The 21,972-nt window shown below is 37.7% G+C and overlaps 1 protein-coding gene across 6 annotated transcripts in view; it reads left to right on the forward strand.

Annotated features, from left to right (window-relative positions):
* The window catches only part of ALMS1 (ALMS1 centrosome and basal body associated protein), a 186,013-nt gene that overhangs the window by 79,270 nt on the left and 84,771 nt on the right, over positions 1 to 21,972 (forward strand). For all 6 annotated transcript variants that reach the window (XM_023552780.2, XM_064268732.1, XM_023552778.2 and 3 more), the window contains 2 exons: positions 437 to 2,175; positions 21,366 to 21,607. In XM_023552780.2, coding sequence (XP_023408548.2) covers positions 437 to 2,175; positions 21,366 to 21,607 — 1,981 coding nt within the window. The remainder of the gene's footprint in view (positions 1 to 436; positions 2,176 to 21,365; positions 21,608 to 21,972) is intronic.

Genomic DNA, 21,972 nt, shown 5'->3' on the forward strand with positions numbered 1-21,972 from the left:
GTGAGCATGGAGGTCAAGATGTTGATTTTTAAGGATAGGAAGCAGAAGTTGAACTTCTCCTTTTGTTCATATCCCATTGGCTAGGCATATGGTCACATCTATTGCAAAAGAAACTGGAAATGTCTCTAGCTTGGTGACTGGCTAGCAAAAGTTAGGGTGAGGAGCCTTTATTACTAAAAGGAAGAAGGGGAGAATAAGTACTGGGGGACCATAGTAGATTTGCTATGGTTACTTAAGTGAAATTTTTGAAAACTGTATCATGAGTCATTTTATTCTGTAGCTACCTATCTGTTTCTTGCTGTGTCCTTTTACCTGTTTTATTGTAAAAGAACAGCACAGCCTGAGCTTCATGGTCAAATCTTACCCTGTATATAAAAATGACATTTATATAACTGTTTGGAACTACTTCAAGTAAGAATCTGTTTATATCTTCTAGGGTTTACAGAGTCCACGGGGAATAGGATGCAAGCCAGAAGCTGTATGTAGTCACATTATTATTGAGAGCCACGAAAAAGGATGTTTAAGGACTCTAACTTCTCGGCAGACACAATTGGACAGTCATCCTTGTGTCTTCAGATCTGATGAACCTGAAGAAATGATCAGAGGACAGCAGGGCCCATCATCATGGAGAGCCAGGCACATCAGCCTTTCAGAATCACTAGATCAGAACAACCCCCGCTTCAAAGTTTGGAATTCTTTGCAGTTACGAAGCCACTCCCCATATCAAAACTTTATAGCCAATAACTTTAATATTAGCAAGGATTTTCGAGTGCCATTCCGTGAAAAGATGGACCCTTGGTCGTCAGAATTAGTAGACCCTGCTCGTGGGCCACCTGAGGAAATGGATTTTCATTCTTCATCACAAATGCTGCCCCCAGAACCCATGAGAAAGTTTACTACCTCCATCACTTTTTCATCTCACCGACATTCTAAATGCATTTCAGACTCCTCTGTTTTTAAGGTTGGTGTTACCGAAGGTAGTACTGGAGCATCTGTGGGGGTATTTAATTCTCATTTCACTGAAGAACAAAATCTTAGTAGAGATCAAAAAGAGAAAACCTCTTCTCCTTCATCAGTTAAAATGTATAGTCATTCACCAGATAAAGATCGAACTGTTTTACAAGAGAGCGACAGGCAAAACCAAAAATTACATGTAGATTTTGAGCATTCTCACCAAGAAGAAAAACTCTTAGAAATACCAGATTTTAAAGTCAGTCATTCTGAGCCCAGTCCCAGTGCAAACTGTAGCAATTTCATTAGCAAGGGCAGAGCGAATTCCACACTAGGAGTAAAAGAGAAGAATGCAACCGTAACTCCAGATCTTCCTTCACTCATTTTCCTTGAACAACGCCAACTCTTTGAACAATGCAAAGCCCCACATGCAGATCACCACATGAGAAAACACCATTCTCCCCCTCCTCAGCATCAAGATTATGTAGCTCCAGACCTTCCTTCTCGTATTTTCCTTGAACAACGAGAGCTCTTTGAACAAAGCAAAGCCTCACATGTAGCTTATCAGATGAGAGAAAACCATTCTCACTTGCCTCAAGGTCAGGATTGTATAGCTTTAGACCTTCCTTCTGACATTTTTCTTGAACAACGTGAACTCTTTGAACAAAGCAAAGACCCATGTGTAGATCACCATGTGAGAAAACACCATTCCCCCTTTCCTGAAGAGGAGGAATGTGTAGTAGAAAAGGATAATCAACATAAGCCTGAATCACACATTTCTGATATGGTAAATGTTGAAGCCAAGTTCAATAATGTGATCTCCCAATCATTCCCAAATTACTGTACTCCACCTTCAAATAGAAGAGCACTTTCTTGTGTTCGTATAACTCTTTCTCCCAAGACTCCTTCCAAGTTGGATAGTGGAACCTTAGATAAAAGGTTACATTCATTGGATCCTGTTTGTGAATCAAGGATGAATATAGAGTTTAACTCTGAACTACAAACCATATCTTCAAGATCTTTGGAACCAACCTCAGAATATAAATCTTCACTAGATGTCCACGGTGTACATTTTCCTCTTACAGATAGTAGTGCTATTACTCAGGACTTGAAAAACAAACCTTCTCAGAATAGCCAGATAGTGACCTCAAGGCAAACACAAGTGAACATTTCAGATTTGGAGGGATATTTCAATCCAGAGGGGACTCCGGTATCTGCACATCGGTGAGTCTCATTGTAATAATAAGCAAGCTGATGGCATTGATAATAATGGGTTTGAAATACTTTTAAGTAAATGTAACTTCTTAAGGGAAAAGCAGTATGATTTCTCTTAGGGGAGATTGTATGTGACTAATCTGCTAGAAGCCTTTCAGGAAATGAATAAATATGTAAGAGAGAGCATGTGAGAGTAATGTACTTATACTTTCAGGGGGCTTTGGGCAAGACTTGGCATCAAGTATTATAAAACACTGAGTTATTCTGAGGAGAATCTTTGATCTTCCAATGGTATAATTTACTAATCCCTTATTTATTGTTTTGGAGAGATGCTGAAGACCAGGATTTGAGAGGCTGCTCTCTTTTTCTCTCATCTCTCTCCCTCTCAGTGTTTTCATTTCATAGAGTTGAAATCTTCAACCTAATATCAATGGAAATTATTTTGTCCTTGTGCCCCACCTCACAATGTATTGTAGGGAAGGAAACCCAGTTCAAGAATAAATGCCTGAGATTTTTACTATTCAGCCTAATTTTAGGTGAAAATTTATACCTCAAGTTAATTTCTTATTCAGAAATTTATGCACACACTGTTTTGTGACATTGGTTGCAATCCCCACAATGTGACAGCATGCTCCCCCTTTTCATATCAGGTTCCCTGTGTCCAATCAACCAGTTCCTGTCCCTTCTTCCCTTCTCATCTTGCTTTTGGGCAGGAGTTGCCCATTTGGTCTACTATATTTGATTGAACTAAGAAGTACATTCCTTACATGTGTTATTGTTTGTTTTATAGGCCTGTCTAATCTTTGTCTGAAAAGTGGGCTTGAGGAGTGGTTTCAGTTCTGGGTTAGCAAAGTGCCCGGGGGCCATAGTGTTGGGGGGTTCTGTCAGTCTCTTTCAGACTGGTAAGTCTGGTCTTTTTATGAATTTGAATTTTCTACGTTTTTCTCCTGCTTGCCTGGGTCTCTGTTGTGATCCCTGTCAGAGCAGTCAGTGGTGGTAGCTGGGGACCATCTAGTTCTTCTGGGCTCAGTCTGGTGGAGGCTGTGGTAGTTGTGGTGCATTGGTCCTTTGGACTAATATTTTCCTTGGGGTTTTGGCTTTCTTCTTTCTCCTTTGCTCCAAGTGAGTTGGAACCAATTGATGCATCTTACATGTCTGTTTGCAAGCTTTTAAGATCCGAGATGCTACTCACCAAAGTGGGATGTAGAACATTTTCTTTATGAACTATGTTATGCCAGTTGACCTAGATGTCCCCTGAGACTATAGTCCCCAGTCCCCAGCCCCAGCAACTCAGCCCCTCAAGTTTGGATGTGTCTAGGAAACTTTTATGCCTTTGCTTTGGTCAGGTTATACTGACTTCCCCTATATTGTGTATTGCCTTTCCCTTCACCAAAGTTGACACTTGTGTAATATCTAGCTAGTGATTTCCCCTCCCCCGCTCCTCACCCTTGTAACCATCAAAGAATGCTTTTTTCTCTATGTATACCTTTTCTTGAGTTCTTATAATAGTGGTCTCATACAATATTTGTCCTTTTGTGACTGACTTACTTCACTCAGCATAATGCCCTCCAGATTCATCCATGTTGTGAAATGTTTCATGGATTTGTCATGGTTCTTCATTGTTGTGTAGTATTCCATCGTGTGCATGTACCATTAATTCAGTTTTGCATTGAGTCTCTTATTGTATGGCCAAATGGAATTAACCTTTTGTGTTTAATGTTTCCACTTAATAATTGAAAGCATACCTTAATACAGGACACTGAGCTTGAAATGGAGGAAGGGAAAAAAACATTTATTCAACATCCACATGTAGCAGTCTGGCAGTGAGGAACTTATACATGCTATGTCACTTAGTCTTCGTGACAAATCTATGAGGTAGGGTTATCCTCATCTACCTACTGGAAAACAGACGATTGCTACTTGTGCCAAGTGATATATATGTATATATTTTAAACTTATTTTGAGATAATTTTAGACTTAGAGAGGAGTTGCAAACAGAGAGTTCCTGTGTTACTAGTCTATTCCTGTGTAACAAATTACACCAAAGCTTATGAGCTTAAAACAATAGACATTTATTATCCCAAAGTTTCTGTGAATCAGAAATCCAGGCAAGGTTTAGCTGGGTGCTTCTGGCTCAGGATCTCTCAAAAGGTTCCAATCAAGGTGTTGGTGGCAGCTGTGATCTCCTCTCAAGGCTATACTGAAAGGATCTGCTTCTAGGCACACTCCCATGGCTGCTGGCTGACCTCAGGTATTCCTGGCTTTTGGCTGGAGACATCAGTTTCTTACCATGTGCTTCTTTCCATAAGGCAGCGTACAATATGATAGCTAACTTCTCTCAGAGTGAGCAAGTGAGAGAACAAGAGAGAGTGCCCAACACAGAAGTCCTTGTGATCAACTCTTGGAAGGGATATCTCCTCACTTCTGCCACATTCTGTTTGGTAGAAATGAGTCACTATATCCAGCCCACACTCAGGGGTTGGAGATCATACAAGGGCATGAATACCTGGGTACAGAAATCATTGGGGGATATCTTCGAGGTTGCCTACCACAGTTCCCATATACTCTTCACCCAAACTTTCCCTTATGATATCTTCGAGGTTGCCTACCACAGTTCCCATATACTCTTCACCCAAACTTTCCCTTACGTTACCATCTTACATAACCATAAAACATTTATCAAAACTAAGAAATTTTCCATGGTACAAAACTGCACACTTGGTACAGACTGATTTGGATTTCACCTGGTTTTTCCACAAATGAACCTTTTTTGTTTCAGAATGTCATCCAGGACTCCACCTTGCATTTAGTTATCATGTCTCCTTAGTCTCCTCTGCTCTCATTTTCCTTGTCTTTCATGACCTTGACACTTTGAAAAGAACTAATCAGTTATTTTGGCGAAAGTCCTTTGGCTTTGTCTGGTATTTTCAACATTAGTTTGAGGCTTATGTATTCTTAGTGTATCACATTGGAGAATATGTAATGTTGTTATGTATTACTGGTAACGTTAGTCTTGACCACTTGACTCAAGTGGTGTCTGCCAGAATTCTTCACTGTAAACGTTCCTTGTTTTTCTTTATAAATACTAAGTATTTGGAGGAGATACTGTTAGACTATACAAATAGCCCGTTTCTGCTTAAATTTTAACCACTAATTTTAGCATCCATCAGTGGATCATGCCTCTGGCAGTTAATATGGTGGTATCCTAGTGATGTTTTTCTATTTCTTTCATTCCTTCTGTATTTATTAATTGAAATTTTTCTGAAAGGAAGTGTAGTTCCGTATTTCTCATTCCTCCAGTTATTATATCAGTATGGATTCATGTATATTTATTTAATTCTTTGATTTGTAGTCCTATATTATCGTTACTTATTTTGTTGCTCAAGTTATTCCAGTTTTGGCTACTGGAAGCTCTTTCGGGTTGGGTTCTGTGCCCTGCCCCAGCCCTGGAATCAGCCGTTTGTCCAAGTAACCCTTGGGTTTGTGTGTTTTTAAAAAACAAAGACGTAAGCACCAGGTTTGCTTAGTGCTACCGAGGTGTCACTGCTTCTAGCCCCTCTCAGTGAATAACACTAAGAAATCTGTGTATTAATTAGCTCATGCATATATCCACATCCGTACCTATTAAGGAAACTCTAATGGTGTAGTGGTTAAAAGCTATGTCTGCTAACCAAAAGGTCGGCAATTTGAATCTACCAGGTGCTCCTTGGAAAATATGGGGCGGTTCTACTCTGTCCTGTAGGGTTGCTATGAGTGGGAATTGACTGACAGCAGCAGGTTTTTGGTATACTATTAAGCTGTGTATGTATGTATTTTTAAACCTGTGAGTTTATATTGATATTTCCAACTCGGTCTAGAACCATAGGGTTCATTCTAGCCTTCCCCCTTTCTTTATTTGTAACTTCTTTCTTCATTAGTGAAAAATCTGGTTCTTGTTATCTATAATATGTTTACCCTCATATACAAATAGTTTCAGAATTCCTAACCCATACTCATGTACGAAACACATTCCCCAATCAGAGTACAGTGTTTCGTATAGTTATTTTTAAACTTAGCCTTACAATATCCGGTCAAAATACTGTTTCCTCAAGTTTCTTAGCTCAGCTTCCTTCTTCACCATACTCATCAGTGTGAGTATGGGATTAATTTGTAGTACAGGTAGATTCATTTTTCACATTCTGCATTCTGTCTTTGCCCCCATATTCTGGTTATCTTTTTAAAATTTTTATACTGTAAACTTCACTGATGGTTGGGTACAGTTCGATTGTTTTTGACAAACCCATCACCACACTTCATACATAACAGTTCTATCACACCGAACATTCCCCCATGCCACACCTTTATAGACAATTCCACCCCTTACCCTATAACCCATTGCCGTCGAATCGATTCTGACTCATAGTGACCCTATAGGACAGAGTAGAACTGCCCCATAGGATTTACAAGGAGCAGCTGGTGGAGTTGAACTGCTGACCTTTTGGTTAGCTGAGCTCTTAACCACTGCACCACCAGGCCCCCTTACCCCATAACCCCTGGCATTCACTGGTCTGTTTTCCTCCTTATAGCTTTGTCTTTCCAGAGTGTCATGTAAATTGAGTTACACAATATGTAACAGCTGTTCAGGTATGACTTCTTTTACATAGCAAAATGCATTTAAGATTCATACTTCTTATTGTGTGAATCGTTTGTTCCTTTTTACTGCTGAGTAGTATTTCATTGTATAGATTACCACAGTTTATTCATTTACCCGTTGAAGGGTATTTGGTCCGTTTCCAATTTGAGGTGATTACAATTAGAGCTGCTATAAACATCTGTGTACAGGTTTTTGTTTTTGTAAGATACACATTCAGACGTGGAATTGCTGAGTCATATGGTAGGTGTATGTTTACCTTTACAAGAAATTGCTGAACTGTTTTCCAGAATAGCTGTATCATTTTGTGTTTGCAGTAGCAATATATGAGAATTCCAGTTATTTCACATCCTTGTCAACATGTGGTATTGTCAGTAGTTTGTGTGTTCCTAGAAATTTATCCATTTTGTCTAGGGTTTCCAATTTGATGGCATACAGTTGTTAATAGTATTATCTTATAATCTTTTCCTGTAAAATTAGTAATGATGTCTTCTCTTGAATTTCTGATTTTATAATTTGCACCTTATTTCTTTTTGTTTTTCTTTAGTCAGACAAAAGCTAAGGTTTGTCAATTTTTATGTTTTCAGAGAACCAAATTTTGGTTTCATTGATTTTTGTCCCTTGTTTTTGGGTTATCTAATTTATTTATCTCTGCTCCAATCTTTATTATCTTTATTATTTCTGTCCTTTTGCTATCTTTGAGTTTAGTTTGCTCTTCTTTTCCTAGTTCCTTAAGCTGTAATGTTAGGTTATTGATTTAAAATCTTTCTTTTTTAATGTAGGCATTTACAGATATAAATTTCCCTCTTAATACTGTTTTCACTGCATCCCATAAATTCTAGTATGTTGTGTTTTCATTTGTCTTAAGGTATTTTTTTTATTTCTTTTTTTATTTCTTCTTAGACCCATTGGTTGGTTGAGTGTGTTGTTTATTTCAACATAATTTTTAAATTTTCCAGTTTTCTTACTGTTACTGGTCTCTAGTTTTATTCCACTGAGATTGGAAAAAAACATTTTTTATGATTAGAGCCTTTTTAAATTTGTTTTGTGACCCAGTATATGGCTTATCCTTATGTTAGAAAGACCGTATGGTGCATTTGAAAAAATGTTCATTCTGCTGTTGTTTGGATTATTCTATATATGCCTATTAAGTCTGCCTGGTTCATGTGTTTCTCAAGTCCTCTATTTCCTTGTTGATCTTCTGTGTAGTTGTTTTATCCATTATTGAGAGTGGGGTTTTAAAGTCGCCAACTATTATTATGTAACCGTCTATTTCGCCCTTCAGTTCTACAAATTTTTGCTTGATATATTTTGGGGCTCTGTTGTTACATACATGTATGTTTCTAATAGTTTTTTTTTTTTTTTGCTGAATGAAGCCTGTTATCAGTGTACAGTATCTTTTTTTGCCTTTTGTAAGCTTTTTTGATTTAAAGTCTATTTTGCTTGATAATAATATAGCCACCCCAGCTTTTTTGGTTACTGTTGGCATGAAATATCTTTTTAATTTTAACCTTTTTATGTCTTTGTATCTAGATTCTCTTACAGATAGCTTACAGATGGAGCATGTTTATCCAGTCTGCCAATTTATGTCTCTTAGTGAAAGTGTTTAATCCATTTATATTTAAAGTAATTGCAAATGGGGAAGGATTTACTTCTCACATTTAGCTATTTGTTTTCTGTATGCCTTATATATTTTTTATTCTCAAGACCTCTATTAATGCCTTTTTTTAAAAACTATTTTTGTTGTATACTACTGCAAAAATGGCATGGAGGTGGCGTCTGACTTCTAACTTCACGAAGGGGAAGGAGAATGAAGGGCAGCAGCCCAAGGCCGATTCCTATGAGGCAGAGATCATATATGCCTTCTCCTCCACCATCTTTAACAATCCTGATGCCAACTGTCCCTCCCATGACACTCTCTACTTCTTTGGTGGGCTTGATAATTCATTACAATGGGCACACAGAACTCACTGACAATACTCAGGGTTATGGGGTTTGTTAGGGAAGTAATCAGATTACAATTCAGGTTCAGGAACTCTCAGGATACAGTTCTTCTGTCAGGACATCCTCTTCTCAGCCATTCCCACAGGCACACCCCTCTCTGGCCCTTGGTCTCTGCCCTGTTTGGGCAAGTGTTACAAAGCTCTCTTAGCTCAGCCGATAAGTGCCCAGAGGCACCCTACACCACCAGTAAGCCTCGCCCCCAAAGGCACTCAGCTCTAGTAGCTCTGTAGGTCAGCAAATTTTGCTCCACCAAGTGTTTGGAGGCACCCTACTCCACCAGCAATTCTCCTGCCTGAAGGCACTCAGCTTTCTTGCTGGGAAGCCCACTGTGCCATCTCCTGCCACTATTTCTCTGCCACCACTTCTTGCCATTTTTAATGTTACAACTCTATCTCAGTCTCCTGGTTCCAGGAGCTTCTCAGCACAAGGATCACAGGTCCAAAGGATGTGCTCTGCTCTTGATTCTTCTTCCTTGGTGGTGGTGAGATCCTCTCTTTTCTGTCTCTGGATGGCTCATTTTAAGTCTAACAGGATGGCAAAACTGACCGATCCCTTTGTTAGGGTTCCATACATCTTATTTGCATGGTCCTACGCAATCACTTGGGAGGGAGTTACAAGACCATGGCGAGAAAGGCCACACAAAAGTGCTCCATCACACCGCAACTACTCTGATCCCTTCCTCCTCTTCTGTATGTTTTTCAGTTATTTTCTTAGCGGTTAGAAATTACAGTAAGCATCTTAAACTTTTAATGTAAACCTTGTTTGAATAATACCAGCTTAATTACAATGGCACACATAAAGTTTGCCCTGTTCATCTCTGTCCCTCCCCTTTTACGTTGTTATTATCTCATTATGTATTGTGTATCTGTTAGGAAACCCTGGTGGCATAGTGGTTAAGAGCTACAGCAGCTAACCAAAAGGTTGGCAGATCATATCCACCAGAAACTCCTTGGAAACTGTATGGGGGCAGTTCTACTCTGTCATATATGTAAGGTTGCTATGAGTTGGAATCAACTCGATGGCAACAGGTTTTTTTTTAATGGGTGTACCTATTAATATAGATTTATAACTACTTTTTTAAATTTACCTTTTAAGTCATAAAGAAACAAAAAGAAGGTACAAACTAAAAGTACAATAATACTGGGTTTTGTATTTACCTGTATAGTTGTCTTTACCAATGTTCTTTATTTTTTATGAATTTGAGTTACTAGCTAGTATCTTTTCATTTCACCCTGAAAGACTCCATTTAGCACCTCTTGTAGAGCAAGTCTACTTGTAATGAACTCCCTCAGCTTTTCTTTATCTGGGAATATCTTGATTTTTCCCTAGTCCTTGAAGGATATTTTTGCTGGATTTAGAATTCTTGGAGGACAATTTTTTTTTTCCTTTCAGTGCTTTAAATATGTCATTCTACTGCCTTCTGGCCTCCGTGATTTCTGATGAGAAATCTGCTATTAATCTTATTGATGATTACTTGTATGTCATGATTGCATCTCTTTGGCTGCCTTCAAGATTCTTTCTTTGTCTTTGGTTTCCAGCCATTGGCTATAAAGTATTTCAATGTGGATCTCTTTGAGGTTATTATGTTTGGAGTTCCTTGAGCTTCTTGGATGTATATATTCATATCTTTCATCAGATTTGGGATGTTGTTGGCCATTATTTCTTCAAATTTTTTTTCTGCTCCTTTCTCACGCTCTTCTCTCCTGGTACTCCTGTGGTGCCTATGTTGGTGTACTTGATGGTGTCCCTCAAGTCTCTCAGGCTTTGTTCATTTTTATTCATTCTTTTTCTTCTCCTCAGACTTGATAATTCTGATTGTTTTGTCTTAAAATAAGTTGATCCTTTCTTCTACCTGTTCTAATCTGCTGTTGAACTTCTCTAGTAAAACTTTCATTTCAGTTATTGTACTTTTTGCTCCAAATTTGTTTAGTTCTTTGTTATGATTTCTGTCTCTTTATTGATATTCTCCTTTTGTTCATGGATTATTTTCTTTTAGATGTGTGCCTGTGGTTTCCTTTAGCTCATTGAGCATATATAAAACTGTTGATTTTTCATCTTTGACTAGTATTCCCAATACCTTGACTTCTTTGGGGATGTTTTCTGTCAAATTCTTTTTCCTAAAAATGGGCCATACTTTGTTTTTTTCTGTTTGTTATTTTTTGTTGAAAACTGGATATTCAGGGTATTAAAAATTTTTTTTTTTTTATTCTGTAATTGTGGAAATTTGATTCTCCCATTCCTCAGGGATTGCTATTGTTACTTAACGAAGACTATAGTTGTCTGTCTATTGACTTTTCTAAATTATTTTTGCAAAATGTGTCCTGTAGTTTTTTGTGGTCACTGAAATTTCTATTCTGTTAATCTCTTTAGTCATTCAGTAGTCTGACAGATTTCCCCGAAAAGGAAAAAAAATGGCACACTGGCCCTTTAATTTGCTACCACCAGGAGGAGCTGCTGCTCTGAGAGTGCCAAAACATGGCAGTTGTCTGTATGAATCCCTCAGGGTACTGTATCAGCCCAACTGTACAAACTGTACAGCCTCAAATCCTTAAAGGACAGGTCCCCATTGCCCACCCTGGCATGAGCCAGCCACTCAAAGAGCGCAGGCTTCTTTCCACATCACTGTGGAGGGGCTGAGGAATGGGGGGGTGGTGGTGTGTGTAGCTCACCTGAGAAAGATTAGCGACTTCTGCCTTCATCAGGTACTTACCTGGTTGGTAAAGTGTCTGATCAGCTTCCAGAGTTCCAGAACTGTTGATTTCAGTTGCTTTTTCCAGTTTAATTGTTGTTTTGGCTTAGGGACTGACCCCTAGAACTTCCTGCTCCACTGTTTTTGCGTGATATCACTCCACCTGTTAAACGCTTCATATAATGGTTCTGCAATATTTCCTTTTTTCTTAGGAATAAAATTTCACATGTATTAGACTGTAGGAATGAGTTTTTATGCTCTCTTCTGTTCATTTCTTTTTTTGGTTGTTTTCTATTGGTTTTTTTTTTTTTAGTTTACTAATCCTGTCTTTTATTATATTCATTTTTCTATTAATAATACTACCAAATCAGTTAATTTCAGGTGATATGTTTTTTTATCATAAAATATTCATTTCATTTAAAAAAAAAAGATTCCAATTTTCTGTTGACATTCTCTATTGGCTGTTCCTGTCTTTTGCTTTCTTAATGTATTAATATTCATTTTAATGTTTTTCTCTGCTAACTCCATTATCTGACTCTTCTGTGAATTAATTTTTTTTACCTGTTTCCAGCTTTACATATTTAAAAGTTATTTTTTTTTAATTGCGCTGGACATTGTAAATAAAAGAGTAGTAGAGACTGAGGATTTCCCCTTTTCTCTGTTAATCAGATAGGGTGACTGATCAATCGTTAAAGGAATTTAACAGGTTTGAGCTGGGTTGAAACCTTGATATGTTCTACCCATGGTTTGTCCTGGTTTGTCACATGTGACATTCCTGAATTTTTGCTTTTCGCTTGTCAGGTCTTTGATGTCCCAATAATTAAATGCTGTGTGGTACTCAATTCAGTCTTTCAGATGTTTGAGTTAATCTTTTCAGACCACCAGCCCTCGCAACTTTAAAATATGACAGGTGTTGTAAGGGAAGACCAGTATTTGCTGCAGTTACGTTTTCTCACTGGAAATTTGTCTCATAAGTAATTTCTGACCCAACCACTTTCTTGGGGGCGGCCCTTCTGGGCTTTTGCTTGAGTCCGGTGGGTCTCTGCTTCATCACTTTTGAAAATTTTCTCTCTCAGACCTTAACTATTTATTTAGTCTCCTGCCTCCTGCCTTATGTAGGTTCAAATCTAGGAAATATCTTGAGGAGGAGACCAGATGTGTGTTTGTCTCAGGCTGCTTCATCTAGTGGAACTTGACCTCCTATAGGGCCGTGACTATACAGGCTACTGCATGACTACTCTACTTTTCTGGTTTAGTCCCCTGGCCTACCATAAAAAATAAAAAATAATTTTTTTTTTCCTACTACCACCCCCAAATTCAGGAAGTGTCCTGAGGGGAAATCACCTGGGCATTTGTGCTTCCTCTAGATTCTAGTCCATCATGCCAGCCCATGGGTTCATCAAAAGCTCTAGTGACTTCTCTTTCCTCAATGAGATGTGTCTGCCAAAACAAAGCTTAATTCTCAGCCCCTGCTCAGGATCCCCCCAAAAAAACCCTCTCTAGCATATTAGTTGATATTTTCCTGATTGCTTCCATAGCTCTCTGATTTTTTTTGAAAAAACTATATGTTTCATAGTTTGTACAAATTTGTTTGCTGATTGTATCAGGAGTGATGGCCTATAGTTTTACCTACTACATCCTACCTGGAAGGGGAAGTCCTATTTAGGTTACCTGTAATTTTCCTCTATAATAAATTGGTTTCTACTCAGAGTTCATGCATCTTTTGTTATACTTATTATGGGATATTTAGTATTTTTTATATTATATATGGCATATTTTTTAGATTTTAAGTTTGTAACTTTTCTAACACAGAAAAGCTGGATATTTTTAAAAAATTGATCTCATATCTGGCAACTTTTCTAAAAACTTATATTTTAATAAGTTATCTGTAGTGTTTTTTTTTTTTTTTTTTGGATTTTCTATGTATATGATTAGTCATCTAAAAAAAAAAAGTATTATTTCTTATTTTTATACCTTTTATTTCTTTTTTTTGCCTTACTGCTAGTACTAAGTAAGACCTTTACTAAAATGTCATATAGAAGTGGTGAGAATTGGCATCCTTGTTTTATTCCTGATCTCATGGGAACATTCTTGATGTTTCACTATTAAATGTGATGATTGCTGTAAAGTTTTTTGTAGTGTCTCTTTGCTACAAGTTTTTATCACACATTATTATTGAATTATATCAAATGCTTTTTCTCCTTATATTGAGATGATCATATTTATTTTATCCTTTATTCTGTTGAATGGTGAATCAAATTGATGGATTTTTTTTTTTTAATGGACTTTAGTTTTCAGAGCAGTTTTAGGCTTACAGAAAAATTGTGCAGAAAGGTCAGAGTTCCCATATACCTCTCCCCTCACTGTACTCTGTTTCTTCTAATACTAACATCTTTCATTGAGATGGTACATTTGTTACAATTGATAAACCAATATTGATACTTCCTTTTTTTAAATTGTGCTTTAGGTAAAAGTTTACAGAGCAAATTAATTTCTCATTCAGCAATTAATACACAGATTGTTTTGTGACATTGGTTGCAATTCCTGCAATGTGTGAACACCCTCCCCTTCTCCACCCAGGGTTCCGTATTTCCATCCGTCCTGTTTTCCTATCCCTTCCTGGCCACTTGTATTTGCTTTTGGGCAGGTGTGCTCATTTGGTCTCATGTACATGATTGAATTCGACCACGTATCTGTCGTTTTGTTGTACTGTGGTGGTTTGTGTGTTGCTGTGATGCTGGAAGCAGCAGGGTCACCCGTGGTGGACAGGCTTCAGCAGAGCTTCAACACTAAGACAGACTAGGAAGAAGGAACTTGTGGTTTACTTATAGAAAAATTGGCCAGTGAAAACATTATGAATAGCAGTGGAATATTGTCTGATACAGTGCTGGAAGATGAGCCCTTCTGGTTGGAGGGTACTCAAAATACTACTGGTGAAGAGCTGCCTCCTCAAAGTAGAGTCAACTTTAATGATGTGGATAGAGTCAAGCTTTCAGGACCTTCATTTGCTGATATGGCATGACTCAAAATGAGAAGAAACACCTGGAATCATCCATTAATAATTGGAACGTGGAGTATACAAAGTACGAATCTAGAAAAATTGGAAGTTGTCTAAAATGAAATGGAACGCATAAAAATCGACATCCTAGGTGTTAGTGAGCTAAAATGGACTGGTATTGGCCATTTTAAATCAGATAATCGTATGGTCTACTACGCTGGGAATGACAAATTGAAGAGGGATGGCGTTGCATTCGTCGTCAAAAAGAACATTTCAAGATCTGTCCTGAAGTACAGTGTTGTCATTGATAAGATAATATCTATTTGCGTACAAGGAAGACCAGTTAATATGACTATAATTCAAATTTATATACCAACCACTAATGCCAAATATGAGAAAATTCAAGATTTTTACTAACTTCTGCAGTCTGAAATTGATCAAACATGCAGTCAAGATGTATTGATAATTACTGGTGATAGAATGTAAAGGCTGGAAACAAAGAAGGATCGGTAGTTGGAAAATATGGCCTTGGTGATAGAAACGACACTGGAGATTGCATGATAGAATCTTGCAAGACCAACAACTTACCCATTGCAAATAGCTTTTTTCACCAACGTAAATGGAAACTATATACCTGGACCTCGCCAGATGAAATACACAAGAATCAGATCAACTACATTTGTGGAAAGAGATGATGGAGAAGCTTAATGTCATCCATCAGAACAAGGCCAGGGGTCAACTGAGGAACAGACCGTCGGTTGCTCAAATGCCAGTTCAAGCTGAAGCTGAAAAAAATTAAAACAAGTCCACAAGAGCTAAAATACAACCTTGAGTGTATCCCATCTGAATTTGAAGACCTCAAGAATAGATTTAACGCATTGGACACTAATGTCAAAAGACCAGATGAGTTGTGGGATGACATGAAGGACATCATATATAAAGAAAGCAGAAGGTTATAAAAAGACAGTAAAGAAAGACCAAAATGGATGTCAAAAGAGATTCTGAAACTTGCTTCTTAAACATAAGAGTACCTAAAGCGATTGGAAAAAATAATAAAGAGCTAAGCAGAAGGTTTCAAAGGGTGGCTCAAGAAGACAAAGTATTATAATGCAATGTGCAAAGACCTGGGGTTAGAAAACCAAAAAGGAAGAACACACTAGATATTTCTCAAGCTGAAAGAACTGAAGAAAAAATTCAAGCCTCGAGTTGGAATATTGAAAGATTCTATGGGCAAAATATTGAGCGACACAGGAAGCATCCAAAGAAGATGGAAGGAATACACAGTCACTGTACCAAAAAAGAATTAGTCGACGTTTAACCATTTCAGGAGATAGCATATGGTCAAAAAGCGATGGTATTGAAGGAAGACCGAGCTGCATTGGGAAGAAACAAGGCTCGAGGGATAGATGGAATACTAATTGAGATGTTTCAAGAAACAGATGTAGTGCTGGAAGTGCTCTCTCATCTATGTCAAGAAATTCTGAAGAGAGCTATCTGACCAACCTGCTGGAAGAGAGCATATTTGTATCCATATCGGTGATCCTACAGAATGTGGAAATTATCAAACAATATCACCAATAACAGTTATCAGTAAAATTTTGCCGAAGACCATTTAAAAATGGTTGCAGCAGTACGTTGATTGACAGAGAACTGCCAGAAATTCAAGTCAGATTCGGAAGAGGACATGGAATGAGGGATAGCATTGCTGATGTCAGATGACTCTTGGCTGAAAGCAGAGAATACCAAAAAGATGTTTACCTGTGTTTTATTGACTATGCAAAGGCATTCAGCTATGTGGATCGTAACAAATTGTGGATAACATTGCAGCGAATGGGAATTCCAGAACACTTAATTTTGCTCATGAAGAACCTGTACATAGACCAAAGGGCAGCCATTTGAACACAACAAAAGGGGACACTGCGTGGTTCTAGATCAGAAAAGGGGGGTATCAGGGTAGTATCCTTTCACCATACTTATTCAGTTTGTATGCTGAGGAAATAATCCAAGGAGCTGGACTATATGAAGAAGAATGAAGCATCAGGATTGAAAGAAGACTTATTAACAACCTTGTGATATGCAGATGACACAACCTTGCCTGCTGAAAGTGAAGAGGATCAAAGACTACAGCCTTCAGTGTGGATTACACCTCACCATAAAACAAAAATCCTCACAACTGGACCAGTAAGCAACATCATGATAAATGGAGAAAATATTGAAGTTGTCAAGGATTTCATTTTATTTGGATCCACAATCAATGCCCATGGAAGCAGCAATCAAGCAATCAAATGATGTATTGCATTTGGCAAATCTACTGCAAAAGACCTCTTTAAAGTGTTGAAAAGCAAGAATGTCACTTTGAGGACTAAGGTGTGCCTGACCCAAGTCATAATATTCTCAGTCACCTCATATGCATGTGAAAGCTAGGCGGTGAAGAAGGAAGACTGAAGAATAATTAATGCCTTTGAATTATGGTGCTGGTGGAGAATGTTGAATATACCATGGACTGCCAGAAGAACGAATAAGTCGTGTCTTAAAAGAAGTACAACCAGAGTGCTCTTTGGAAGCGAAGATGGTGAGACTTGGACGTGTTATCAGGAGGGTAAGGTAGAGGATGATCAGAAAAGAGGAATACCCTCAATGAGATGGATTGACACAGTGGCTGCAACAGTTGGGCTTAAACACAGCAACAGTTGTGAAGATGGCACAGGACTGGATAGTGTTTTGTTCTGTTGTGCATAGGGTTGCTATGAGTCAGAACCTACTGATGACACCTAACAACATGATTGAACTACGAAGCATGTTCCTCAGGTGTATTATTGTTTGTTTTTTAGACCTGTCTAGGAGTTATTTATCAAAAGGACTTCAGTTCGAATCCACAGGCCGCTCCTTGGAAACCCTCTGGGCCAGTTCTGCTCTGCCCCATAGGGTCACTATGAGTTGGCATCGACTCATGGCAATGGGCTTGTCTTTGGTTGAAGGGTGAACTTTAGGAGTGACTTCAATTCTGATTTCAAAGGGTGCCCAGGGGCCATAGTTTCAGGGTTCTTCCAGTCTCTGTCACACCAGTAAGTCTGGTCTTGTGCGTGTGTGTGTGTGTGCGTGAATTTGAATTTTGTTTTACGTTTTGATCCTGATCTCTCCAGGACCCTGTATTGTAACACCTATCAGAGTGGCTGGTGGTGTTAGCCTAGTTCTTCTGGGCTCAGGCTAATGGAGGCTTCGGTTCATGTAGTCCATTTTTCCTTTGTTCTAGCATTTCCCTTGTGCCTTTGGTTTTCTTCATTCTTCTTTGCTCCAGATGGAATGGCCCTTGTAGATGTATCTTAGACAGCTGCTTCCAAGCTCTTAACGACCCCAGATGCTACTCACCAAAGTCAGATGTAGAACATTTTCTTTATGAACTATGTTATGCCAGTTGACCTAGGTGTCCCCTGAGACCTTGTTGCCTAGCCCTCAGCCCAGTAACTCAGTGCCTCAGGGAGTTTGGATGTGTCTATGAAGCTTTTATGACTTTGTCTTGATCAAGTTGTGCTGGCTTCCCCTGTATTCTGTACTGTCTTTCCGTTCACCAAAGTTTTCACTTATCTACTATCTAGTGATTCCACCTCCCCACCCTCCCCTCCCTTGTAACCATCAAAGATTATTTCTTTCTGTGTGTAAACCTTTTCATGAGTTTTTGTAATGGTGGTCTCATACAGTATTTGTACTTTTGTGATTGACTTATTTCCCTCACCATAATGCCCTGTAGATTTATCCATGTTGTGAGACATTTCGAGGACTCATCATTGTTCTTTAGTGTTGCATAGTATTCCGTAGTGTATGTACCATGATTTGTTTATCCATTCATCTGTTGATGGGCACTTAGGTTGTTTCCATCTTTTTGCTATTGTGCATAATGCTGCAGTGAACATGGGTATGCATATGTCTATTCTTGTTGCGACACTTATTTCTCTAGGATACATTCCTAGGAGTGGGATTGCTGGATCATAAGGTATTTCTCTTTCTAGCTTTTTAAGGAAGCACCATAGTGTTTTCCATAGTGATTGTACCATTTTACATTCCCACCAGCAGTGTATAAGAGTTCAATCTCCCCACAACCTCTCCAACATTTGTTATTTTCGTTCTTTTAATTCATGCCAGTAATGTCTGGTGAGATGGCATCTCATTGTAGTTTTGATTTGCTTTTCTCTAATGGCTAATCCTGAGCATTTCCTCAAGTGTCTGTTAGCCACCTGAATGTCTTCTTTGGTGAAGTAGACACTTCTGTTCATATCCTTTGCCCATTTTTTTAAACTGGATTATTTTTCTTTTTGCTGTTGAGGTGTTGTAGTATCTTTTTAGATTTTAGAGATTACACCCTTGTTGGATATGTTGTAGCTGGAAGTTTTTTCCCAGCCTGCCTGTCCTCTTTTTATCTTTTGGTGAAGGCTTTTGATGGTCATAAGTGTAATTTTTAGGAGATCCCTTTTTTCTAGATTACCTTCTTTTTTTTGTATTGTTAATTACAGTTTGTATCCTATTTATGCCATATATTATGCCCCTACTGTTGATCTTATTTTTTCTTCCATGATCTTTATAGTTTAAAGTTTTGATTCATTATTATTAACTAAAGTTTGTTACATTAGGGCTCACTGTTTATGTTGTACAGTCCTGTTGGTAATGCCTTGCATCCATGATTACAGTATCATGCCGAATGGTTTTGCTGCCTTAAAATGCCCTGTGCTTCACCTATTCATCCCTTCCCTTCTCCCTTGAAACCCTGAAAACCACTATCTTTTTACTGTCTGTCTAGTTTTTCCTTTCCAGAATTTCATAAAGGTGGAATCATACAGTGTGTGTCTTTTTCACACTGGCTTCTTTCACTTTGTAATATGTATTTATGGTTCCTGCATGTCTTTTTGTAGCTTGATAGCTCATTTATTTTTATCACTGGATAAATACCCCATGATTTGTTTGTCCATTCACCTATTGAAGCACATCTCAGTTGCTTCCAATTTTTGACAATTACAAATAAAGCTGCCCTTAAAATTTGTGTGCAGGTTTTTATGTGAACATGAATTTTCAGTTCATTTGGGTAAATACCTCGGAGCGCAGTTGCTGAATTGTATAGTAAACCTGTGTTTAGCTTTGTAAGAAACTCCCAGACTGTCATCCCAAGTAGCTGTAGCATTGTGCGTTCCCACCAGCAATGAATGAAACTTCCTGTTGCTCTACATCCTCACATGCGTTTGGTGTTGTCGTTGGTTGACCTTTGCATGTTAACTAACCCTATAGTCTCGGGGTAAGTCATCTTGATGGGGTACACACATACATGTGTACAGTGAGAGCAAGCAAGCATGCGTGCACATGTACTAGGTTTGGTAACATTTTGTTTAGGATTTTTGCATGTACATTCACAAATGGGACTGGCCTTTTCTCATAATTGTCATTTTTAATCAGTGAATGGTAGGCAGAGGATAGAGAATTCAGAATTTCTGTTTTTATAATATAGATGTTACTCCAATACAATACAATGCTACTCCGTTTTTAAAAAATAAACTTAAAAAAAATAATAATCTTAGGTTTACAGAGCAGTTAAACTCATAGTAGGGAGTTCCCATCTCTCCTTGCCCAGTTTTTCCTGTTGTTAACCTCTGACATTACCATGGTACATTTGTCAAAATTAAGAAACCAGCATTTGTACACTACTGATAACTAAACTGACACGGGTTTGGTTTATTAACTGAACTCCAATATTTCACCAGGTTTTCCATTCATGTCCTTTTTCTGTTCCAGAACCCAATCCAGGATATTACATTGTATTTTGTTGTCAGGTTTTCTTCACCGCCTTTGGTCTGTGGCAGTTTCTCATTCTTCCCTTGTTTTTCATCAATTGATAGTTTTGAGGAGTATTGCTAAGGTATTTTATAGAACATCCTTCAATTTGGGATTGTCTGGTGTTCTTTGTTTTTATTTTTTTTCCATGATGAGACTGGCATTAAGAGTTTTGAAAAGAATATCACAGAGGTGAAGTACCTTTTGATTACATTATAGCAGAATGTATATGATATCAACATGTCATCACTGGTGATGTTAACTTTGATCACATGGGTAAGGCAGTGTTCATGCAGATTCTCCGTTGTAAAGTTACAGTTTTTCCCTTTTTATACTCTGTTCTCTGGAGTCCAGTCGCCAAGCTTAACCCATACTCAAGCCATGATGAGCGGGTTAAGCTTCACCTCTTGGAGAGAAGCGGGTATCTACGTACATTATTTCGAATTCTTTCTTAAGCAAGATTTGTCTTTTTTCACTGATTACTTATTCAATTATTTATTTCTCGCATTCTTTTTTAATTTAAATTTGCTCTAATCTTAATACATGCTTACAACCTTGAAAACCTCTGATTCCCTTGTTGGCATATAAACTCCTTGAGGGAAAGGCTGTGTTCTTGTTTATCTTTGTATACTCCAAGCATTTAGCATAGTCTCTTAATTCATGGTAGACTTCCAGTAATTAAAAAGAATAAATGAATATATTTTTATTTCAACTGCCAAGTCCCCTTACACAGCTAAATTATATAATTTAATTATAATATAATTTATATATAATATACTGTACATAATATATAATGTACTGTATATAATATATAATATACTTTAATTTGAAATTAAAAGTAGGTTTTAAAATAGATGAAAATGAATTCATGCAAGTTCTAGGTATATTAAGTATCTAAAAAGACAAAACGTGTTTGGGAAGTACCTTATGCTTTTGAGGTTGATATAATTTCATTAAATATTTTTATAGCTACTTAAATAGCCCTTAAAGGCACTTTTGGAAAGAAGTTTTGGTGTATGACAGGCCAAGGGTATAGCCTGCTGTGTCCTATCTCTATTGTTTAGACCCCCAGAGGAGATAAGAACCCCATCTTCTGCCGTATCTGGAAGATTATCATCCGATGCTGTCACTCAGATAACAACAGAGAGCCCAGAGAAGACCTCCTTTTCATCTGAGATTTTTATTAATACTGAAGATCGCGGACGTAAAATTCCAGAGTCCCATCCTCAGCAGGTATACAAAGTTCCCATCAAGTTTGCTTCATCATCTTCAGTCCAACAGATCACTACCTCTCGTGGCACAGATGGTAAGAGAATGTGATCGCGTTTTAGTTCATAATGCCAGCTTCCATTTGTAACTATCTCAGAAATTTGTGATTTATTATTGAACTATGGCTTTCTAGTCAGAAAACCAAATTGTAATTTAAACATTAGGATCTACCATAATTATATGCATCTCTTACTTATATAGCTACGAAGAAAGTATGATTTATTATGTTTTACCTCAATTATGTTTTAGTGTCGACTATGATTTATTATATTTCTATGAATTAACAGTATATATTAAAAAAAATTTTTTTATGGAACTTATGTTTCTTGTGGTTAACATATTTTCATCTCATGATACTTGTGATAATTCAAAAAGTTCATAAAAATTAAAAACTATACTAAA

The sequence above is a fragment of the Loxodonta africana genome, chromosome 15 (assembly GCF_030014295.1).
Source record: "Loxodonta africana isolate mLoxAfr1 chromosome 15, mLoxAfr1.hap2, whole genome shotgun sequence".
NCBI classification, from domain to species: domain Eukaryota; kingdom Metazoa; phylum Chordata; class Mammalia; order Proboscidea; family Elephantidae; genus Loxodonta; species Loxodonta africana.